Below are 23052 nucleotides of genomic sequence, written 5' to 3' on the forward strand. Positions count from 1 at the left end.
ACATATTGCCAAACTTTTCACCACTACGTAACGCTAGTCCTCTTTCTTTCAGCCTCCAGTAACATTCTCCTCATTGTCTTTTCAACTTTCATTAAGAGACAGTACGGTACTGGCACAAAAACAGAAAGATAGATCAATGGAACAGGATAGAAAGCCCAGAGATAAACCCACGCACATGTGGTCACCTTATCTTTGATAAAGGAGGCAGGAATGTACAGTGGAGAAAGGACAGCCTCTTCAATAAGTGGTGCTGGGAAAACTGGACAGGTACATGTAAAAGTATGAGATTAGATCACTCCTTAGCACCATACACAAAAATAAGCTCAAAATGGATTAAAGACCTAAATGTAAGGCCAGAAACTATCAAACTCTTAGAGGAAAACATAGGCAGAACACTCTATGACATAAATGACAGCAAGATCCTTTCTGACCCACCTCCTAGAGACATGGAAATAAAAACAAAAATAAACAAATGGGACCTAATGGAACTTCAAAGGTTTTGCACAGCAAAGGAAACCATAAACAAGACCAAAAGACAACCCTCAGAATGGGAGAAAATATTTACAAACGAAGCAACTGACAAAGGATTAATCTCCAAAATTTACAAGCAGCTCATGCAGCTCAATAACAAAAAAACAAACAACCCAATCCAAAAATGGGCAGAAGATCTAAATAGACATTTCTCCAAAGAAGATATACAGACTGCCAACAAACACATGAAATAATGCTCAACATCATTAATCATTAGAGAAATGCAAATCAAAACTACAATGAGATATCATCTCACACCAATCAGAATGGCCATCATCAAAAAATCTAGAAACAATAAATGCTGGAGAGGGTGTGGAGAAAAGGGAACACTCTTGCACTGTTGGTGGGAATGTGAATTGGTACAGCCACTATGGAGAACAGTATGGAGGTTCCTTAAAAAACTACAAATAGAGCTACCATATGACCCAGCAATCCCACTACTGGGCATATACCCTGAGAAAACCATAATTCAAAAAGAGTCATGTACCGAAATGTTCATTGCAGCTCTATTTACAATAGCCTGGAGATGGAAACAACCTAAGTGTCCATCATCGGATGAATGGATAAAGAAGATGTGGCACATATATACAATGGAATATTACTCAGCCATAAAAAAACGAAGTTGAGCTATTTGTAATGAGGTGGATGGACCTAGAGTCTGTCATACAGGGTGAAGTAAGCCGGAAAGAGAAAGACAAATACCGTATGCTAACACATATATATATGGAATTTAAGGGAAAAAAATGTCATGAAGAACCTAGGGGTAAGACAGGAATAAAGACACAGACTTACTAGAGAATGGACTTGAGGATATGGGGATGGGGAAGTGTAAGCTGTGACAAAGCGAGAGAGAGGCATGGACATATATACACTACCAAACGTAAAATAGATAGCTAGTGGGAAGCAGCCACATAGCACAGGGAGATCAGCTCGGTGCTTTGTAACCACCTAGAGGGGTGGGATAGGGAGGGTGGGAGGGAGGGAGACCCAAGAGGGAGGAGATATGGGAACAAAAGTATATGTATAACTGATTCACTTTGTTATAAAGCAGAAACTAACACACCATTGTACTCCAATAAAGATGTAAAATAAATAAATAAAATTAAAAAAATAAAAACCTCTTCTTGGATGTGCAATGATAAAAAAAAAAACAAAAGTGTCATGGCCTTCTGGCCTCTGCCTGTTGCCTGGTTCAAAGCCAATATCACACTTTTTGGATTTTGTTATGGTGTCACTATAGTTCCAGGTACCAGTTTCTTTTGTGACTGTCTATGGCTACAAAACCATCCACTCCAAAACTTAGTAACTTGAAACAACTATTTTGCCCCTTACAGTTCTGTGGTTTGCCTGAGCTGGCTGTGTAGTTCTCATTTGAAATTACTCAGGGGTTTGCATTCAGATGGTAGCTGGGACTGGAATCCAAGGCTAAACTGAATTGAATATCTAAGATGATTTCTTTATTTACACAGCTTTGGTGCCTCAGAAAGGATGACTGGAACAACTTGAGACTAGCTGAGCATTTCTTTGCTTTTCCATGGCCTCTCCATGTAGGTACCTTGGGCTGTGTCATAGCAGGAAGGTGTCAGGGTATCTGGACTTCTTACATTGGCAGCTGGTTTCCCCCAGAGCATGTGTTCCCAGTGACCAAAGTGAAATCTTCAAAGCTCCTTAAGGCTAACTTTGGATACTGTACAGCATTATTTTTGCTATATTCTGTTGGACACACATGCCAGCCTTGATTCAATGTGAGAAGGATCTAGATAAAAGCATGAATCCCAGGGGTAGAGTTCATTGGTGGGGGTGGTGAAGTGGGGTTAAGAGGAATCTGCTCCATGGGGGTGTGGATTATTCATACAGAGTAACAGGAGGGAAGTAATGGTCTGGAAGCAGAGAGATGGGTATTTATGGAAGTTTGTCTTCTGTATCCTTAGTGACATAGGAAGCCAATCTTCGGCTGAAAAAGAGGATGGGGGAGGAGGTCTTTTCTGATACTCAGGATAAACCATAGGGTTTGACAAAAGCTACTTTACTGTAGCTTGCTTATAAGAGCACAAGGGACATTACAAGGTACTTTCTGGGTCCACAGGTAGTTCATTACTGAAGACATAAAATGAAATAACCCATGGGAGAACTCATACCACTTGGTCATCTTTTCTCTTTTATTTCTTGGACTTAATTTCTTTTTTTTTTTTTTTTTATCCAATCAGAAATTTAAAAATCCACCTTCGACTCCCTTGGTTTTGTTCAGTGTTCAACACAGTTCCTCCTGCTGTGGGCAGTATGTTTTTTTTGTTGTTGTTGTTGATTTTACAGTTGAGTTGCCACAAAAATGTTTGAATCCAGAGCCTTAAAATTTCCAACTCATCCTTGTGTGTTTCTTGTTTTCCTCCTTCTTTTCTGCATTCAAGAAATAAGCAAGAGGACACCCCTGCTTGTCTCAGCCATTCTACAGGAGGCTGCAAGGGTTGGGGAGGCAGCTTCCCCCTGAACTTGGCCACGCCTGGCCTTGCAGCAGCCAAGCTCCAAAGAGAAACCACCACTTCCTCCCCCATCCACAACACCAGCTTCACAGGCAGCTGGGCTGGTTAAACATTTAAGTTTCACTTTGGGCTACTATAAACATTTGCTTTATTCCAAAAAGCTGAACTGGGGGTTATTTTCAGGTATTCCATAGGGATATAGGCCATTTTTACACCCCAGTACATTGCATGGTTTGAACCCTTTTTTCATAGTTGCAGTGCCCAGAGGTCAAAAATAAGGTTGAAGTAAAATCCTAACACTGACCCTTGGGTTCCCTGGATGAGATGCTGGTCAGTGTCAAGACTATTAGAAAACCAGCAAAGCTGTGCCAACTTGTGACTCTTCGAGGTGTCAATGGTTATGCTCTGGTGGGGAGGAAAGAGAAAGGGGGCTGAGGTAGCCTAAGACTCAGATTTGGTTTGAGTTTTGGCTGGGATCAAAACTTTAAAATGGTAGTGTGCTGAATTCTTTTGTCTTCCCTTGCTGTCTTGGATCAAGGATCACATAAAAATACTCTGAGTTTATTTTCTGTGAAATAGTTGCAGTTCACCTTTGAGTTGATGAGCATTTGCACCTAAAAGACCATAAACAATGGAAGCGTTTACAAGATGCTGTGAGTTGGCACAGACCAGCAGGAGAGGAGAAAGCACTTAGGACAAGTAAATATTTTACAGCGCCTACATTTTCAGACTGCATCTGCTTTAAAGGGCAGCCTCCTTTCTCTCTCCTGACTCTCATCTCCTCTCCCTTCCCTTTCCTTTCGCTTGCTTTCTTTCTGTCATTCTTTTATTATTTTTTTCTCCCTCAAAATTAAGTTTTCCGTTTAATTCTACCTGCTTCCTCCGAGAGTTAACTTGTTAGTTAGCTATTTTAAATATTTTGTAAATTTCTCTGAGCTTATCATACTTATTTTCTTGGCTGACCATCTGGAGTCTTTCCATGTAAGGAGGCAGTCTGAACTAGAAAGACTCGAACTTTAGAGTGGCTTGAGTTGGGTTACACCTGCTGCTACAAAGCCAATCTTTATGAGAAAAAAAAAGAAGAGAAAAAGAAAAACATGCTAAACAAAACAAAACAAAAGACTGCATATAGGCAGCCTTAGTAAGCTACATGCCTCTTTCTACCTGTTGTCATTGTTTTTGTACGTGAGATTTGTTTGGGTTTTGGAGGGGATACCTCAATTTACAACCTCCATAATCCTCACTGAATTAGTTTGCTGTGAATACCAAGAGGGGGCTCCTAAGTCAGAGAGAATGATTTCTTTTGGCTCTAAGGAGCATTTGAATTTCCACAGCAGTTTGTTCCAAAAAAATGCTCATTTTAATAATGAAAGGTATAATGGAACAGAACATGTTTCTAGACATTGTTTGTTTTTAAATTTAGTGTAGGGTTGAGTGTTAGGCTCAGTTAAATGTTTTTGCAAATGAATGAATTTTCTCAATTTTTATAATGCTGAAAAATTAATGACCAGATGGTAAAATACTCTGACTGTGGGCATTATATAAGGCATTGAAGGACACTGCCGAATGGAGGCAGATGTGGTTTTCCTCTGACTCCATAAAGGATGTGGATTTTAAAATGCAATTGGGCTTAATATCTCATCTTAATCAGCATTCCATGGCATCATGTCAATTCACCATAAAAATTAAAGAAAGTTTCTATTGGTTAGGGAAAAGAAAGAAAGTAAAGATGTGATTGCTCTGTGGAGAAGATTAATCAAGTTTATGAGGGAATAAAAATATTTTGTACATATGTGGCAAAGCTTCTCACCTGAGAGCTCTCACATTCTGCCGAAGGGTGTAGACAATTTATGATGAAGTCATATCAGGTGAGAGTGAGCGATTTGCCCATGGACAATAAGAAGAGTTTTCCTTGCACTTTTTGCAAGAGGCCTAGTTTTTCTAGAGCCTGACACAGAAGTCTGAGGGTAATTGAGAAAAGATTCAAATGTGATCATCAGAAAGCTATTTCCCAACGTTCAGTGAATATTAGCTGAAGTTTTTCTCATTTAACTCTTAAATAGGGGTAAGGAAAATTAAAAGTGGTGGTGGTTGGGGGGAGTTCTCTGAGTATTTAGTCAAAAGTTTCAGTTATGCAAGATGAGTAAGTTCTGGAAATCTAATATACAGAATGATGACAATAGTTAACAATACTATATTGTTACTTGAAATTTTCTAAGAGGGTAGAACTTAAGTATTCTGACCACAAAAAAAAAAAAAAGAAAGAAAGAAAGAAACATAGAATGGTAACTGTGTGAAGCGATGGATATATTAATTAGCTGGGTTGTGGTGATTATTTACAATGTATACATGTATCAAAATACCTTAAATATACACAGTTTTTGTCTATTACATCTCAATAAAGCTGAAAAAGACGAAAATTTAAAAATACAAAAAAAAACAACAAAAACTCATTGCCAAACCAAAATCACCTAGATTTTCTCTTATGTTATCTTGCAGAAGTTTCATAGTTTTGCATTTTAAATTAAGGTCTATGACCGACTTTGAATACATTTTTATGAAATAGGAAAAAAGAGATGAAATTTTAAACAAAGAACAAATCTTTTTTAAAAAAAGAAGGACAGATAGTCCTTTGCAGCTCTGGGGCTCTATGTTGGAGTATGGCCATTTTAGCTCATCTTGAGCTCCTCCTGGCTTTACCCTGCACAACAGGATGCTGTGCTGCTCAGGCAGGCAACTCTGCTACATTGCTTGATTGTTTCCATGATATGGGCTAAAGTCCACAATAGTTAGGTTGGCATCTTTGCAATTATTTCATTTGTGTCATATTGTAGGTTTTGTCAATCTAGCACTTCAGATGGTCCCCTACACTCCAAATTTTGGTCTCAGTCTGGTGGGAGTCACTCCCATGCTTTATGACATGTATCTGGATTGGTGATACCAACTCTGGAATTTTTAAAAATTATTTTTCATTGTGTTAAAAAATGAATAACATGAAATTTACCATCTCAACCATTTCTAAGTGTACAGTGCAGTAGTGTTAAGTACATTTGCATTGTTGTGTAACCAATTTCGAGAACTTTTCCATCTTCCAGAACTGAAACTCTATACCTAATAAACAGCCACTCCCCATTCTCCCTTATCCCCAGCCCCTGGAAACCATTCTACTTTCTGTTGCTATGAATTTGATTATTCTCGATAGCTCATATAGGTGGAATCATATAGTATTTGTCTTTTTGTGACTGCCTTATTTCATGAAGTATAATGTTCTCAAGGTTCATCCATGTTGTAGCTTGTGTCAGAATTTCCTTCCTTTTTAAGGCTGCATAATATTCCATTGTGTGTATATACCAAATTTTGTTTATCCATTCATACCTCAATAAACGCTTGGGTTGCTTCTACCTCCAATCTGTATTTCTTAGGATTCAACATAGTTTGAGTGGCAATGCTGTTCTATTCGTATTTATACAAAAATCTGTCCCAAAGCCTTAATTTGTCTTCCTATATGAAACATCTTTCCCCAAAAAGCACTTTACAGATGTTAAGACAAAGTTTCAACTTGAAATAAGGCTGCATGTTCTTTCACTATTTTGCTGGAGAATTTTCCGACAGGTCCATATAAGGATTATCTGATTCTCTAAGGAAATGCACCATATTTGCTGTTGATTAATGCTCAGACCCTATGAAATGTGAATTCATAGATTTTGTCCAGTAGTGATGCATGTGATTTATATCCAGTAGAAAAGATGATCATATAGGTTGTACTTTTATTGCTGTGTGTGACATTAACCAGTATTCTATCTTATCTAGCAATCTTATTCAAACATTCATTCTCCACTGATATATATATCAGTGATATTAACTGAATCTTTCCAACATGCTCATGTTATATGCATGTATGAGCTGTATTTGTAACTAAAAAAATTTAATTTAATTTCTTTCCTGCCAGAGAAGCCAGTGTAAATGACCACATTTCTTCATTTTAGTGAAGTTTTTGTTACCAAGCTATAGAGGAGCCTGACTGTGTCTGAACAGTAAGCATGAGACCTATACTAGTATAAAGTAGCAAATGGCTTTCCACTGAATATAATTATAGACTGACTTTTCTTTCTTTTTCTTTTTTAAGGAAGCTGACCAACAATACAACAATAAAGTTATCCTATTTGTCCAAATGTTTTAATCTAATATAAGGACAAAGTAAGCCTACATGTTGCTCTTGTGAAGAGAACTACCAGGCTTCTGTCCATCACAACTCAACTATGAGTCAGGAAGCTAAAGGGGCCTCAAGGTGTGTTTTCCAAGTCAGAATAGGAAGGCTGGCTAAGCTCATAGGTTTTAACAAAGATATTAATAATAAATAAATACAAGGTGAAGTTTCCATAAACTCTGCATTCTCATACCCACCTGCAGCCAAACCTCCCTAATTTGGAGATGTGCCCCCTCTTTTTTGCAAAGGGTTTACTATAATGGTTCTGCTCTGCATTGGCAAAGAGCAAATAACTGTGGAAAACAGGTCAGAGACAATCAGCCCATGCTGATTCCTTTTCCTTTCTACCTAGGTGCATGCGCGCGCGCGCGCGCGTGTGTGTGTGTGTGTGTGTGTGTTTGCACCACACATCAACAGCCATGCAGCATGGAATTTTAAGTGTTCCAGAGATCCTTTTATTTGACATTTAGTGAAGAGCAAGTGGCCCATTTTAAATGTGTATCCCTAAAGATCAGGGATTTATTCTTAAGGATGGAGGTAATATATTGGTTGCCTTCCTTTTTAATATCCAGTACCTAGAAGACAGACCAGCATGAATTAATCAATGCCTCATAGAATTCTGAAATCCTGTTTCTTCTTTTGCCTCTTGTGAGAAAGAATACTAAGATAAATGGTAATTTCTAGACTAAAATTAAAAGAAGATTAGAAAAACAAATGATATATTTCAATTAGTTAGTACAAGGGCATCGTGAACTCTGTTAAAAGCCTCCCCTACAACTTAATCATTGTCACATTGCAACCTCTACCTTGATAAAAAGAAAAACTTTAAACTATGGCCTTCTCAATTTTATCCATCTATGTGTGGGCGCTCTCCTCTGTGAGAGTATCTGTTTGAGTTTGACTCTAACTTATTCAATCAGCCAATATTCCATTCTAGTTCAGTAGCCCTTTGGCTAAAATGGAAGAGTTGGTGGTCTCACCCTGGGAATACACAGATACCTCCCTGGCATAGTGACTTTACCCTGTGGAGTCAATGGGTGACAGATGAAGAAATTTCTCTGCTGAAGTTGATGAGTCTCTGTCCATTTCTAGGAAATCTTTCTTAATTCTGGTTTTATAATTTTATGAACCTCTGCTTTACAAGCAATACTTGAGTTTCAGGTTATTCCAGTCTTTTAAGCAAAACTTGTACCCAGCTTTTTTTGTGTGTGGTGGTGTTTTGAATTCTTACTTTGATGTCATGATATTTCAGGAATAACCACAAGCGATTCTGTAATTCTTCCAGCCATTTTATTTTTAACCTGAAGAAACCATGGTCAGTGTCAATAAATGTTTATTGAGTGTCAGCTGGGTATGAGCCCTGTCCCTGGCATTTAAACAAGTCTGTTTCAAGTAGTCTGAGTTTCCAAGATGTTCCATTATCTGATTTAGGAGTCAGATATTTCCCCAAAGCGGTCTTCATTGTTTCCTAAGTTTTAAAATTGTTTCCAGTTTTTAAAGACATTCTCTGTAAGACAAGAGTGTCCAGCAGTTTTCATTTATTAAATGCTTACTATGAGCCAGAAACAGTTTTACAATGTATTTCCTAATCTTAATCCCCCCCCCCCCAGATTCACTAAATTGAGGGATGACTCTTAATGATTCCTATTTTAGAGGTGACAACACTGAGGTTTAGTGAGAACATATTTGTTCTGGGTTGCACTGCAATCATGGAATTCAATTTGAGTCCAGGTCTGTCTGATTCCACAGCCCCTCTGCTACACCATATCCAGTTTGATATTTGTAGCCTTTTGTAAATTCATACTCAGTGCCATAATATTTCAGAAATTATGAATCATGTGGTTATACATCTTAAATCTTAGGAAACCAGGTCTGCATCAGTGCATGTTTACCAAGTGCTGAATGACTCTGTACTTAACATTGTACATGACTCTTTTGCATGCTCTGGATTTCCAAGTTATTTCATTAACTGATTAAGGTTAGACATGTTTTGGAAGGGGACTTTAAGAGTGAAACTTACTTTAAATTCCCAATTATCCAGGATATTTTGTTTGAAGATGAGAACAGCTGGCAGTTTTAATTCCCTAAGTGTTGAAATATTGTGGAAAAGAGAAACCCCAAACCAGCTTGCTAACAAATGGCTTAGTGAATGAATCAGCAGGATTGAGCTCTCTCTGGTTCTTTTTGGATGTGTTCTCTGTGTCCCCACGATCTGGGTGTAGTGTGATGAGCTGATCTGCTGAGAAACCAGAGTTGAAAGAATAAACAGGGTTGACAGAATAAACAGAGTATGTACCCTGATTGTGGAGGGAGGTTTACAAGTCGGCTTCCTTCAGCAGCTTTACCTCACACGCCTGGCCTTCAGGGAATGCGCCAGAGCTTCCCCTTTGGGAACGGGTGGAGATGGCTTAGTGCCTGTGATTTGTTTGCTTTCTCATTGACCAGTGCAGGGTTCTAGGAAGGCCCCGGTGGACAGAGGCTGCCATTGGAGGAGCCCAGAAAGCTGGACATTGCACAGTGAAAAACACATGCAGGGGTGTGCTGAGGAAGGAGAGGGAGAGACTGGGACACAGTCACACACACACACACACACACAATTACTTAACGGAAAATAAATGAATTCATTAATGTGGATTATTTGGGCTGATACCTCAAATTCAATGTCATATTTGTCTAAAAAATTTTCCATTTTATATTTGTCAAGTGCTCTCCCCTAAGGAGCTTTAAAGGCCTGTGCTGCTCCGTAAGAGCTGATCAGCTGGCACTGTTAGATGAGCAAGTTGGGTGGAGGATGGGCAGCTAAGGGATATTGAAGAGGGAGTTGAAGAGAAAGGGAAGAACAAGCCTCAAGTGCCCACAGTGGTCACTCAGCATCGGGAACAAGAACAGGAGGAGCACAGTGAGCCTATAGCAGAGCTCCCTTTATCAACAGGGCTGTTTGGCCACCTGAGGGACCTGGGCAAATTCCCTTGCTGAGAAAAGCTGTTATCTGGGAGTGAGTTCTGAAGCCTGAGTGTCCTTGTCAGTGCAGTCCTGTGCTTTGAGCATGTTCCAGATGGTTCAGGAAAGATGTAGAACTTGTTCATAATTTGTGTAGCGGAACAGCTGCACTTTGGAGCCTAAGTGGTGACATCCCAGAGGTGGGCACGAGGGAGAAGGGGGAGCTGGTGGTTAGTGACAGGGAGGCATGTGTCTCCTGGGGTGCTTTGCGCATCTCAGGACTGACTCCCAGTGACCCCAGCCCCCGACCATGGGCCACCAGTGTGTACTTGTTAACATGAGCTCAGGCATATCTGTTGACCCCCAGGACAGCTGCAGCTTGAGTTAATAGCACATAATTCAGCCCCTCACTGAGGCTTTCCTAGAAATACAACCCCGTACTCTATATGGATTCAGTCCAGGAACTCCCTTCCTATCTGAGAGAGCAAAAATGCATCTTTTGGCATTTGCAGCAGTTGGATGAAGCCTCAGTCACCAGTATCTCTACGTCTCTTCTTCTTCCGGTCCTATGTGTCCCCACTGCTCTTCTTAGAGCAAGGTTTGTGAGACATAGTAAGGACATCCCGCCACATTCAGGATTCTTAACTGTAGGATTTTCCCTTGTGGTATAGAGAAGAGAATCCTGATTTTTAGTCGTCAGGAAAGAGAGGCACACCTGAAACACAATGAAATTTGAAGGTTAAGGTCTGGGGGAAAAGAATGGAACTGCGAGTTAAGACCTTGCTGACTCAAGAGTTCTTTCTCCTCTTTAGGTGTACACGTTCTTTTGATTGCATCTCCCGAAAAGGCATGAAATTTTCAAGGTGACATTTGTCTCCTTGGCACTGAAACCCAGTCTACTGAGCATGATGCTATTAACTGAAGACCCTGGAACTGAGGAGGATGTCTTCTTGTACGGAGTGAACGGAAATGGAGAGAAGCAGGGTAGGAGGAGCTGCTCTTTGCATCTTTTAAAATTAGTTTCATAATTTTCCCCTCCATTCTTATTCCCTTAATAATGTGCTTTGCTCTTTGAAGCTGAGACTCCCTGTTCCATTTGAAGTCAGAATTTCCTTCTGTCTTTATGATAGCCTTAGAGAAGTTCTCCTGCAGGACATAGATGGATTTCATAGATGAAAGGAGAAAGCAAAGCCACTCCAGAACACGGTAGAATGGCCAGGCACTATTTATTTATTTTAGAGGTCGTGGCAGCTGGGGAGGAGTGTTCAAAAGACCCAAAGTTGTGTATGAATTATGATGTGATGTGTTCACTTTTAGCTCACCACCGGGCAGACCTTCAAAGTTAGTTCTCAATGGGTTTTCCTCAGGGGCCACACCATCATCTTCCAAATGTGAGTCTGAAGATGCTTCCCATCTTACATCACTCACAAATAACTGACAGAGCAATAAGAAACAAAAACTATACAATTTACAGCTCACCCTCTCTGATGTGTGGTGGGATGGGGGACACAGAGCAAGGCCTCTGAGTTGATTGCTTGTTTCGCTAAGAGAGCAAACGCACTAGCATATTAAAATTATTAGAACGCCTTTACACAGATTAAATGGAGCTTGATTTGGGTCGAGGTGGCAGAGGGGAAGAGGAAAGAAACCGAACAGCATGAGCCAAGGATTTGCTGAACATGTTTTTTTTAAAAAAAACGTGCTGATGGGCATTAAATTAAGTAACAACCAAAGATTACACAAGAGTAAACACTGCTGCTAATGTTTGATTAAAAGCTAACTGAGGGCTGGAAGTGACTCCAGTTAATTTACAGATCATGCAAACAACAGCCCCAGGGGACTGGGACTGCTAAGGGTAGGGGAGTTTTATAGGCAGAAGCCACATTTTTAAATGTAGAAAAAGAAAACTAGAGCTGAAGGAACTGCTTTATAAAGTTCTGGGAAGGAGAGAGAGAGAGAGAGAAAGAAAGAAGAAAGGGGGTGCAGGGAATAGAAGGGGGAATTGTGTCTGTGCCTGCTGGGCTTGGGTAATAAAAAAAAGGGATGTGTAACTTTTAAATAACTCTTCTAGGAGGAGAGAGTGTGCTAGGATCAAAAAGTTAACTGTTCCTGTGGGACAGGAGTCTTAATAAGTTCTAGACTGTGCCAAGTGTTCCATATACCCCAAATGAAAGAGTGTAAATTCCCCCATGTGATCAAATAAAATTGATTTAACTTCACAACATTTCGCTTCAGGTTAAAATTTAAGTGTAGAGTCAAGCAGCAAATGATAAAATTATAGTCCCTTTTCAGCACAACCTCTTTTCATACAGTTTTAAATGCTTTTATAATGGGATGTGTCATTTATTTAGTAATATAGCAGTCACATAGCAGTTGATAGCCTTAGATTGGGGTTTCATCATGTATTTTAATTTTCTAGGGCATGGGGGATGACCATAATTGCTGAACAATTCAATGGAATGGAATGGGCTAATTCAGCACTTTTTTTCCCTGCATTTTTCCACAGAATATCTAAAATCTTCTTTCTCCTCCATCGTAGTATGTTTATGAAAGCTAGGCATTTAACCCTCATATTTCCTGGGCTTGAATAGTTTTCTTAATAAGACATAAAACATTTGCAAACTCGACCCATTTAACTGAGCATGTCATTATGAAGGAGATGGCAATGTTCAGTGTGTCAGGGTTGGATCCTGTCTGCCTGGTGTTTGGCTACCCTCAGAAGATACTCCAGAAAACCCAGTCTCTCCAAAGACCCTTCTTTTTTTTCAAGTTTTGTCTTCTCTCAGACAAAGGCAAAAATATCTGCTGTGCTAGGCCAGTCTTTAGTTTAATCTTGGAGTCTGAAAAACAAACAGTGGTAAGGTCTGGATAACATTGATACACATTTCTGTGTTTGCCCAGATGAAACTTTAAAAATGCTAAAAGCCACCAGACTCTCTGCTCTTTCCCTTAATTGCCCTGGATTATCAGGCTGGAGAAATAGCATGGGCGGGTATGTTCCAGTGCTATTAAATCTTGTGCTAACTTTACTGATACCGGCAGCCTCGTCTGCTTTCCAGCATTCTCCAGGGACCCTCCCAGCATGTCAGAAACCAAACCTGTCTACAGGGACAGAGCTGATGCCAGAACTTGTGCTCTGCGAGAGGCTAGAAGAGAAAAATCTGTCTCATCCCTTCTGCACTGTCAGTTGACTCCCTTTATGACTTTTATTACCAAATCCAAAACTTGATGGCCAACCTGACTAAGGTCACTGGCCCCATGAAGATATTTTTAAAAATTGAAAACCACTTGGCATTTTCAGTTCTTACCATTTACGAGTTTGCTCAGATATTCTGATGAGCAATTCCAAACAGGAAGGTGTATGTGCCAAACCATAGCAAAACTGAAAGTGACACTTCAGAGTGACTGGAATTAGTAGACATTTGTTTGGAACCCCTTGTCCTCCGTACTTGACGTTAAAAGCAAAGGCTAGCATCATCCATGTCTACTGGGTCAGTTATTAAAGAAAACTGAGGAAGGTCTAAAGGGGATTGGGCTTTCAGTTACGGAGATGTTTTGAAACTCAGCTCACTGTAATTCATAAAAAGTATGACATGAATGGACAATTATAGATATTGTCACACTCTATGAACAAACAGCTAGATTGTGATGATGTGGCATTTCATTTTCTTGTGTTTAACAGAAAATATGACATTTGGTTGCATTTATTTGGCACTTTTGCTCTTCTACTTTAACCTGAAAAATGAAATGTGTGCAGTTTCTCAAAACTTCAAATCACAAAGTTGGGGGACGGCAATGGTATCATAATAACAATAATAACTGAAATTTATTGTGTATCTACTCTGCACTGCTCTAAGCAACAACCCTGTGGTGCAGGAACTGTTGTTCTTCCATTTCAAAGTTTAGGAAGCAAAGCACAAAGAGATACACCAGGTGTCCACAGTCACCCAGCAGTCGATGGGGGAGCCTGGGTTCCACCACACCTGTCTTTATCCAGTCTTGGGCTGCATCAGGGAGAGGAGACATCATCATTCTGCATTTCCAGGCACCCACATGCATATGCTCCCCATTTTGGTGCCACTGGACCCTGTCATCTAACCTACCTTGGCATGTCAGACCCTTCACACTGGTGTGGGGCAAGAGGGATTGGATTTCTTGAAGCTCCATTCTCCATTATGCCAAAAAAAAAACCCATCTCTTCCCACAACTGAGAACCCACATTTCATTTTTTTAAAGAGTGGTCTATTTTATTGGAAAAGAATAATAGCTACAATAGCTTACTATACCTCAGATATTATTCCAATTACTTTATATTTCATATTCATTTTATTCTCACCACAGCATGAGGTAGGTAGTATCTTTAGCACCATTCTAAAGGTGAGTAAACTGAAGCACAGATAGGTCATGTCGCTTGCTTAAAGCCACCTAGTTAGGGGGACGCAGAGATGGACTCATAACCAGCAGATTGGTCAGATGGTCCATGGTCTTAACACTACCCTCTCTCTCCAGTGAGTTGGGGACTAGCCAGGCATCTGAAGGCTAGCAACGAAATGACTTCAGTCAAATAATTTGGACTGGGTTTTATCACAGCTGATTGTGGAATTGGCCATTTCATCACTAAAGCGAGCTGATACACTACCTGATACAGCAGCTCATTCCAGAAGGAAGACACTGGAAAGATGTACAGAAGCCTGGGTTATTCTCCCAGCTGCTCAGACTGGGCCATTTCTGACTCTTACTCTCTGTGTCTTGGTTATCCTGCCTCAAATACAACAAACAATAGCCTCTTTTATTGGTGTGATTTTCCAGTTTACAAAACAATTTCTCACACATTGCCTCCTGTGATATGAGCCTCACCGTGGTTCTATAAGGTGTGATTATTCAGTTAGGACCTTCAGGAACCTATAACTCAGAGACACCCAGGGCTGCAAAACTCATTAAAAGAGCTAGACATGAAACCTGACTTTCTGATACTAAGCCAAAATGTGTTTCAACCATATCCCCAACTCTTTCTGCAGTAGAAATAACCTCTTAGAGCAACTTTCCGGTTACATGGCAGTTTCAGTGGGAGATCTTATAAAACCTTCTCCTAGTTCCTTACAGCAAGGCTCCATGAAGTGGTCCAACCAGCTGCCCGAACTGGCTGAAGACCACCCACATGCTGCTCACACTGTATTTTGTACTTGAATCCACTTCTTGTGGTAGACAACTTACAGTGGTCAATGAAGACATTAGAACTAGTTATGCTTATCAACACGGGCTGGGGCGGAGCCCACAGACAGGGCAACAAGGTCACCAACCACACAGAGGTGAGAAGCATGCTTAAAATGTGCTGGGCTTTGGGTTCCACCCTCATGATTTTAGTGAAGTGTTGCTTTATCTTAAAGAAATGAACAAGACCCATTGTCAGTGAGTAGGGGAAAGTCCCCTATGCTCCCCTCCCTCCTCCATTCCCTTGGGCGTGGGATGCTGACACAGATAGGATTAGGTGGTTGGCCTAGTTATTCATGGCAACTTGCATAGCTTAACTGGAGGCTGGATACTGGACCCTCAGCCCAGAATTTCAGAATAGTCTGGGCAGTTTCCACAGATTTGAATCTGGAACCTGGAAGCAGGCTCTTACAACATATTCTCAGATGGTATGACTGGCTGGCTTATAAACTCTTCCTAAGAAAGCTGAAATCCTCTGCTCCAACCAGCGGAGGGAAGGAGTGAGGGGAGGAAAAGAGAAGGACCTGGAGAGGAAAAGGCAAGAAAAAAAAAAAAAGACTTTTAGAAGGAAAACTCACAAAGCCCCTTTCCTAAGAAGCCTTTAAGCTGGAGCCGACCAGCAAGGCACTAGCAGACACATATGGGCAGGTTAATGTCCCTAAAATCAAGCAGGAGCCAGTAATAACAGGGTCAGGCAAATAGAAAGTTCCAGCTGGTAAGGAAGTCTGTGCAGCACCACACCATTACCCCAGCAATTACTCTAGATGTAGGACTGGCTCCCCAGCTCTGGGCACACACACTGGGGCTGGAGAAGCAGACTCTGCTTCTCATAAAGCATTATCCTCTCTGGGACAGATCCCTGGAGAATCAGGACAGCTTTACAGTAAAATCAAGCATTATCTCTACCGGGTTTTGGAGGCCAGGTTAGAAGCTGCTTGTCTGATTATTGCCAGTAGCTGGGATGATTTGTTGGCAGGGACCTGGGTGGAGGACGGAGAGCTCTGTGTGTGTGTGTGTGTGTGTGTGTGTGTGTGTGTGTGTGTGTGTGTGTTGTGACTTTGCAAGTTGCGTGGCAGTTGTGAGATACAGCAGTGTTTGCTGCTGTGACTGAGGGCCCAACTTGCAGAACTATTTGTTACCACTTACCATCCTTGGGTGGTTTGGGTGTGCACTTCTTTAGGGGAACAAACTGAATATGACAAGTTTCCGAGGTTGGTGGTAGCTGCCAATTTCTTGCCTGTCTGTTGCCCAGCTCTTTCTTTTTTCTAAAGCAGTAGAGTACCGGCTTCTGTTTCATTGGTTTCTATTTCTGTGAAAAACATTGCAGAACCACTTTCCTCATTGTTCCCACTAAAAATCAACCTTCCCTTCCTTTTTGCACTGGAAGGGCTGACCCCCATTCACCCAATCCATTCCCTCCTCAGCTGCTGCCAGCACCAGATGGGTTGCTGCCATCAGGTGATGTTCTGCCCTGGCCAGGGGAACCCATACTGTATCCCTAAATAAGTTCTAGATGAATTAAATACATAAACATTAAATAAAATTTAAAAAAACACAAAGGAATAAAGGAAATTATGGTAAATATTCATCAATTCCTACTGTGTGGAAGCACTTTTAAAGAAAAAAGGTAGAGGAAGAATTTATGAAAAGGTCAATTTTTTGGTATAAAATTGAAAACTTGTATACATCAAAACTCATGATAAAAAAAAGCGTAAAGCAAAGAAAAACCTGGAAAAATGGCAAAATATAAGGGAAAGATATAAACATGATTAATACATGAAGAGCTTCTAGAAATCAATAATTAGAAGAGAAATATTCTAAACAAAAACATTGTCAATGTTCACAAAAAGGCAATTCGTACAAGCAGAAAAAAATTAGGCAATAACTCAAAAAATTTCAAGCTTACTATTTATTTAAAAACAATTAAAGGAAGACTGATTTTTGTCTATCAAACTGGCGAATGTTTTAAACAAACAAAACAGATAATTAATATTTGGAGAAAAGTTCGGGAAAAAGTATCATACAGTGCTGGGGGAAGTATAAGGATTTTTCAAGTTTTCCAGTTGTAAATGCGGCAATATGTATCCAAAGACTTAAAACTGTAAATAATATTTGACCTAATAATTCGTCTTCTAGGAATATATCCTTAGAAAATATTTTTTGAGAAATATAAAGATTTAGGTTCAAGGATGATTATCACAATGTTATTTATAACAGGGAAATATTCCAAATATAGTTTTAATTAATTACAGTACACTAAGCACTGAAAATCACGTTCTTGAAAATATTTAAGGCTTTGGAAAAAACATAAAAAATAATATGAAGTGGAGAAAATATGATGTAAAGCCACATGTACAAAAGCTTCTTTTTTTGGTAAAAAATGTGTGTTTGGTTATATATGTATATACATACATAAGTACACAGAAAAAGGACTGGAAGTATTTGCACAAATGAAATATTAATAGTGGTTCTCAGGATAGTGGAATTATGAGTGGTTTTAAAATTATTTTTATTTGGTATTTCTCCAGATTTTCTGCAAAAAGAGTGTATTAACTTTATGATCAGAAGCATAAATATTATTTTTGTAATTTTCTTTGTTACCAAGGGCTCCCCCTGCTGCTCACCTAAAAAATCGTGGAGGCTTGGCCTCCTACGTGTTGCTCATTTTCCTCATCTTCTAAAAAGCTCTGTTCTTGATCTTGATGACCACTCTCTACTTCTTATTTGCCTTAGGAGAAAACTCTACTAATTTGAATATTTAGAATGATATATCAAGCCTTTTTGTAAAAAAAAAATTGAGATATAATTCACATACACTAGTCATTCATTTAAAGTGTATGATTCAGTGTTTTTTTAATATAACATTGTGCAACTGTCACCAATATCTAATTCCAGAACAGTTTCGTCACTCAGAAAGAAACCTCGTACCCATTAGCAGTCATTCCCCTTTCCCTGTCCATGGTAACCACTACGCTACTTTCAATGTCTATGGATTTGCCTATTTTGGATATATTATATAAATTGAATCATACCATATGTGGTCTCTTGTGTCTGGCTTCTTTCTCTTAGCATAATGCTTGTAAAGGTCATCTATGTTGTAGCAAGTATTGTCAGAACTTCATTCCTTTTATGACTGAATAATATTCCATTCTTTGAATATTCCATATTTCATTTATCTGTTCATCAGTTAATAGACACTTACGTTATTTCCACTTTTTAGCTATTATAATTAATACTTTTATGCATATCCACATATAAGATTTTTGTGGAGATATGTTTTTGATTCTCTTGGGATATATACTTAGAAGTGGAATTGCTGAGATATTATAACTCTATATTTAACTTTTTGAGGAACTGCCCAACTCATTTTCAAGGTGACTATATCATTTTATATTCCTATTAGCATTGTATGACAGTTCCAATCTCACCTAATCTTCACCAATAAGTATATACTCCCTTTCTAATTAAAGCTATCCTAGTGGATGTGAAGTGTTATCATTATTGTTTTGATTTGTATTTCTCTAACAACTAATGATGTTGAGCATCTTTTCATGTGCTTGCTGGCTATTTGTATGTCTTCTTTGAGTAAGTGTCTATTCAAATTCTTTGCCTGATTTTTAGTTGGGTAATTCGTCTTTTTATTGTTGGCTTATAATAGTTTTTATATGTTTTGGATACTAGACCCCTATCAGATACATGGTTTGCAAATATTTTCTCCTATTCTGTGGGTTGACTTTTCACTTTCTTTTTTTTTTTTTTTTTTTTTTTGCGGTATGTGGGCCTCTCACTGTTGTGGCCTCTCCCGTTGCCGAGCACAGGCTCCAGATGCGCAGCCTCAGCGGCCGTGACTCATGGGCCCAGCCGCTCCACAGCATGTGGGATCTTCCCGGACCGGGGCACGAACCCGTGTCCTCTGCATCGGCAGGCGGACTCTCAACCACTGCACCACCAGGGAAGCCTGACTTTTCACTTTCTTGATCGTGCCCTTCAAAACATAAAAGTATTTTGTTTTGATATGGTCCAATTTATCTATTTTTTTTCTTTCATTGCTTGTGTTTTTGCTGGTGTGTTTAAGAAACATTAGCTATTGTTTATTCTAAGATCTTTGTAGTTCTGGCTTTTGCATTTAAATCTTTGATACTTTTTTTTAGTACATAGTGTGAAGCAGAGTCTGCCTTTATTCTTTCCAGTTGTTTTGCACCATTTGTTTAAAAGACCATTGTTTCCCCCATTGAATTGTCTTGATACCCTTGTCAAAAGTCAATTGATCATAAATTTATTGGTTTATTTTTATACTCTCAACCCTATTCCGTTAATCTATATGACTGCCCTTATGCCACAGTCTTGATTGCTGTAACTTTGTGCTGTAGCTTTCAAAATTGAGCAGTGTGAATCTTCCAACTTTGTTCTTCTTTTTCAGGTTGTTTTGGTTATTCTAAGTCCCTTGAATTTCCATATGAACTTTAGGATTAGCTTGTCAATTTTTGCCATAAAAAGGCATTTGGGATTTTGATAGAGATATTCTGGAATCTATAGATTAATCCAGATAGTGAGTATTCCTATCTAAATAGTTTTAAGTTTTCCAGTCCATGAACACTGGATGTATTTATAGTTATTAAGATGTTTAAAATTTCTTTCAGTGATGTTTTATATTTTTCACTGTACAAATCTGACACATTTTTGTTAAATTTATTCCCAAGTACTTTATTCTTTTTAACACTGTTGTAAATGAAATTTTCTTAATTTCACTTTCTGATTGTTCTTTGCCAGTGCATAGAAATAAAACTGACTTTTCTAAATTGAGCTTATATCCTGCAAGTTTGATGAACTGGTTTATTAGCACTCATAGATGTTTCTGTATTCCTTAGAGTTTTCGGTTTACAAGATCATGTCATCAGCAAATGTAGACAGATTTACTTCTTCCTTTCCAATCTGGATATGTTTTATTTCTTTTTCTTCAGTAATTGTCCTGATTAGAAAGTCCAGTACAATGTTGAGTAGAAGTGGCTAGAAACAGCATTCTTTTCCTGATATTCTTGGGAAAGCCTTCAGGCTTTCAGCATTAAGTAGGATGTTAGCTGTGGGTTTTTCTCAGATGCTGTTTATCAGGTTGAGAAAGCTCCTTTCCATTTGTTTGTTGTGTGTTCTAACATGACAGCATTTTTAACATGGATTTAGTCAAATGCTTTTTCTGTGTTTATTGAGATGATTCTGTGATATTTGTTCTTTTTTTCTATTAATATGGTGCATGACATTGATCAATTTTGGTGTGTTAAATCAACGTTGCATCTCAGGGATAAATTCCAACTCATTATTTTGTGTAATTCCCCCTCCTTTTCTGTTTATGTTGCTGAATTAACTATCCTAGTACTTTGTTGAGAATTTTTGCAAGTACATTCATAAGGCATATAGGTCTGTTTTCTTGTAATGTCGTTGTCTGTTTTTGGTATCAAGGTAACACGGATCTCAAAGAATGAGTTGGGAAATATTATCTTCTATTTTTTGGAAGAGTTTGTGAAGGATTGGCATTAAGTGTTCTTTAAACACTTGGTAGCATTTATCACTGAAGCCATCTGGTCCTGGGCTTTTCTTTTGTGGAGAGTATTGATTACTAGTTCAACCTATTTCCTTGTAAAGGTTTGTTTATATTTTCTACTTCTTCCTGAGTCAGTTTCTGTAATTTCTCTTCGTAGGAATTGTCTGTTCATCTAGAATATATAATTTTTTGGCATATAATTATTAAAATAGTTCCTTTTTAAACCCTCCTACACTGTTGGTAGGAATGTAAATTTGTGCAGCTACTATGGAGAACAGTACGGAGGTTCCTTAAAAAAACAAAAATGGATTTACCATATGATCCAGAAATGCCACTCCTGGGCATATATCTGGAAAAAACTCTAATTTTAAAAGATAAATACACCCCAGTATTCATAGAAGCACTATTTACAATAGCCAAGACATGGAAGCAACCTAAATGTCCATTGACAGATGAATGGATAAAGAAGATTTGGTATACACACACACACACACACACAAACAATGGAATACTACGTAGCCATAAAAAATAGGGAAATATTGCCATTTGCAGCACTATGGGTGGGCCTAGAGATTATCATACTAGGTGAAGTAAGGCAGACAGAGAAAGACAAATGTCATATGATATCACTTATATGTGGAATCTAAAATATGATATGGAAAACATAGGCAGAACACTCTCTGACGTAAGTCACAGCAAGATCCTTTTTGACCCACGTCCTAGAGAAATGGAAATAAAAACAAAAATACACAAATGGGACCTAATGAAACTTAAAAGATTTTACACAGCAAAGGAAACCATAAACAAGATGAAAAGACAACTCTCAGAATGGGAGAAAATATTTGCCAATGAAGCAACAGACAAATGATTAATCTCCAAAATACACAAGCAGCTCATGCAGCTCAATATCAAAAAAACAAACAACCCAATCCAAAAATGGACAGAAGACCTAAATAGACATTTCTCCAAAGAAGATATACAGATTGCCAACAAACACATGAAAGGATGCTCAGCATCATTAATCATTAGAGAAATGCAAATCAAAACTACAATGAGGTATCACCTCACACCAGTCAGAATGGCCATCACCAAAAAATCTAAAAACAATAAATGCTGGAGAGGGTGTGGAGAAAATGGAACCCTCTTGCACTGATGGTGGAAATGTAAATTGATACAGCCACTATGGAGAACAGAATGGAGGTTCTTTAAAAAACTAAAAACAGAACTACCATATGACCCAGCAATCCCACTACTGGGCATATACCCTGAGAAAACCATAATTCAAAAAGAGTCATGTACCACAATGTTCATTGCAGCACTATTTACAATAGCTAGGACATGGAAGCACCCTAAGTGTCCATCAACAGAAGAATGGGTAAAGAAGATGTGGCACATATACACAATGGAATATTACTCAGCCATAAAATGAAACGAAATGGAGTTATTTGTAGTGAGGTGGATGGACCTAGAGTCTGTCATACAGAGGGAAGTAAGTCAGAAAGAGAAAAAAAAATATTGTATGCTACACATATATATGGAATCTAAAAAAAAAAAAAATTGGTTCTGAAAAACCTAGGGGCAGGACAAGAATAAAGACACAGACATAGAGAATGGACTTGAGGACATGGGGAAGGGGAAGAGTAAGCTGGGATGAAGTGAGAGGGTAACATTGACATATATACACTACCAAAAGTAAAATACATAGCTAGTGGGAAGCGTCCGCATAGCACAGGGAGGTCAGCTCAGTGCTTTGTGACCACCTAGAGGGGTGGGATAGGGAGGGTGGGAGGGAGACACAAGAGGGAGGGGATATGGGGATGTATGTATACATATACCTGATTCACTTTGTTATACAGCAGAAACTAACACAACATTGTAAAGCCATTATACTCCCAATAAGATGTAAAAAAAATAAAATAAAATATGATACAACTGAACTTGTATACAAAACAGAAACAGACTCACAGACATAGAAAACAAACTTTTGGTTACCAAAGGGGAAAGGAGCGGGAGAGTGATAAATTAGGAGTTTGGGATTTACAGATACACACTACTATATATAGAATAGATAAACAACAAGGATTTACTGCATAGCACAGGGAAATATATTCACTATCTTGTAATAACCAGTAATGAAAAAGAATCTG

General features: G+C 38.8%; 1 protein-coding gene across 1 annotated transcript in view; it reads left to right on the forward strand.

Annotated features, from left to right (window-relative positions):
* LOC137210905 (uncharacterized) overlaps positions 1-23052 on the forward strand; it is a 719095-nt gene that overhangs the window by 409455 nt on the left and 286588 nt on the right. Inside the window, exon 5 of the mRNA XM_067712973.1 lies at positions 10971-11142. Coding sequence (XP_067569074.1) covers positions 11064-11142 — 79 coding nt within the window. The 5' untranslated portion in view covers positions 10971-11063. The remainder of the gene's footprint in view (positions 1-10970; positions 11143-23052) is intronic.

Source organism: Pseudorca crassidens, chromosome 18 (genome assembly GCF_039906515.1).
Source record: "Pseudorca crassidens isolate mPseCra1 chromosome 18, mPseCra1.hap1, whole genome shotgun sequence".
Lineage (NCBI taxonomy): Eukaryota > Metazoa > Chordata > Mammalia > Artiodactyla > Delphinidae > Pseudorca > Pseudorca crassidens.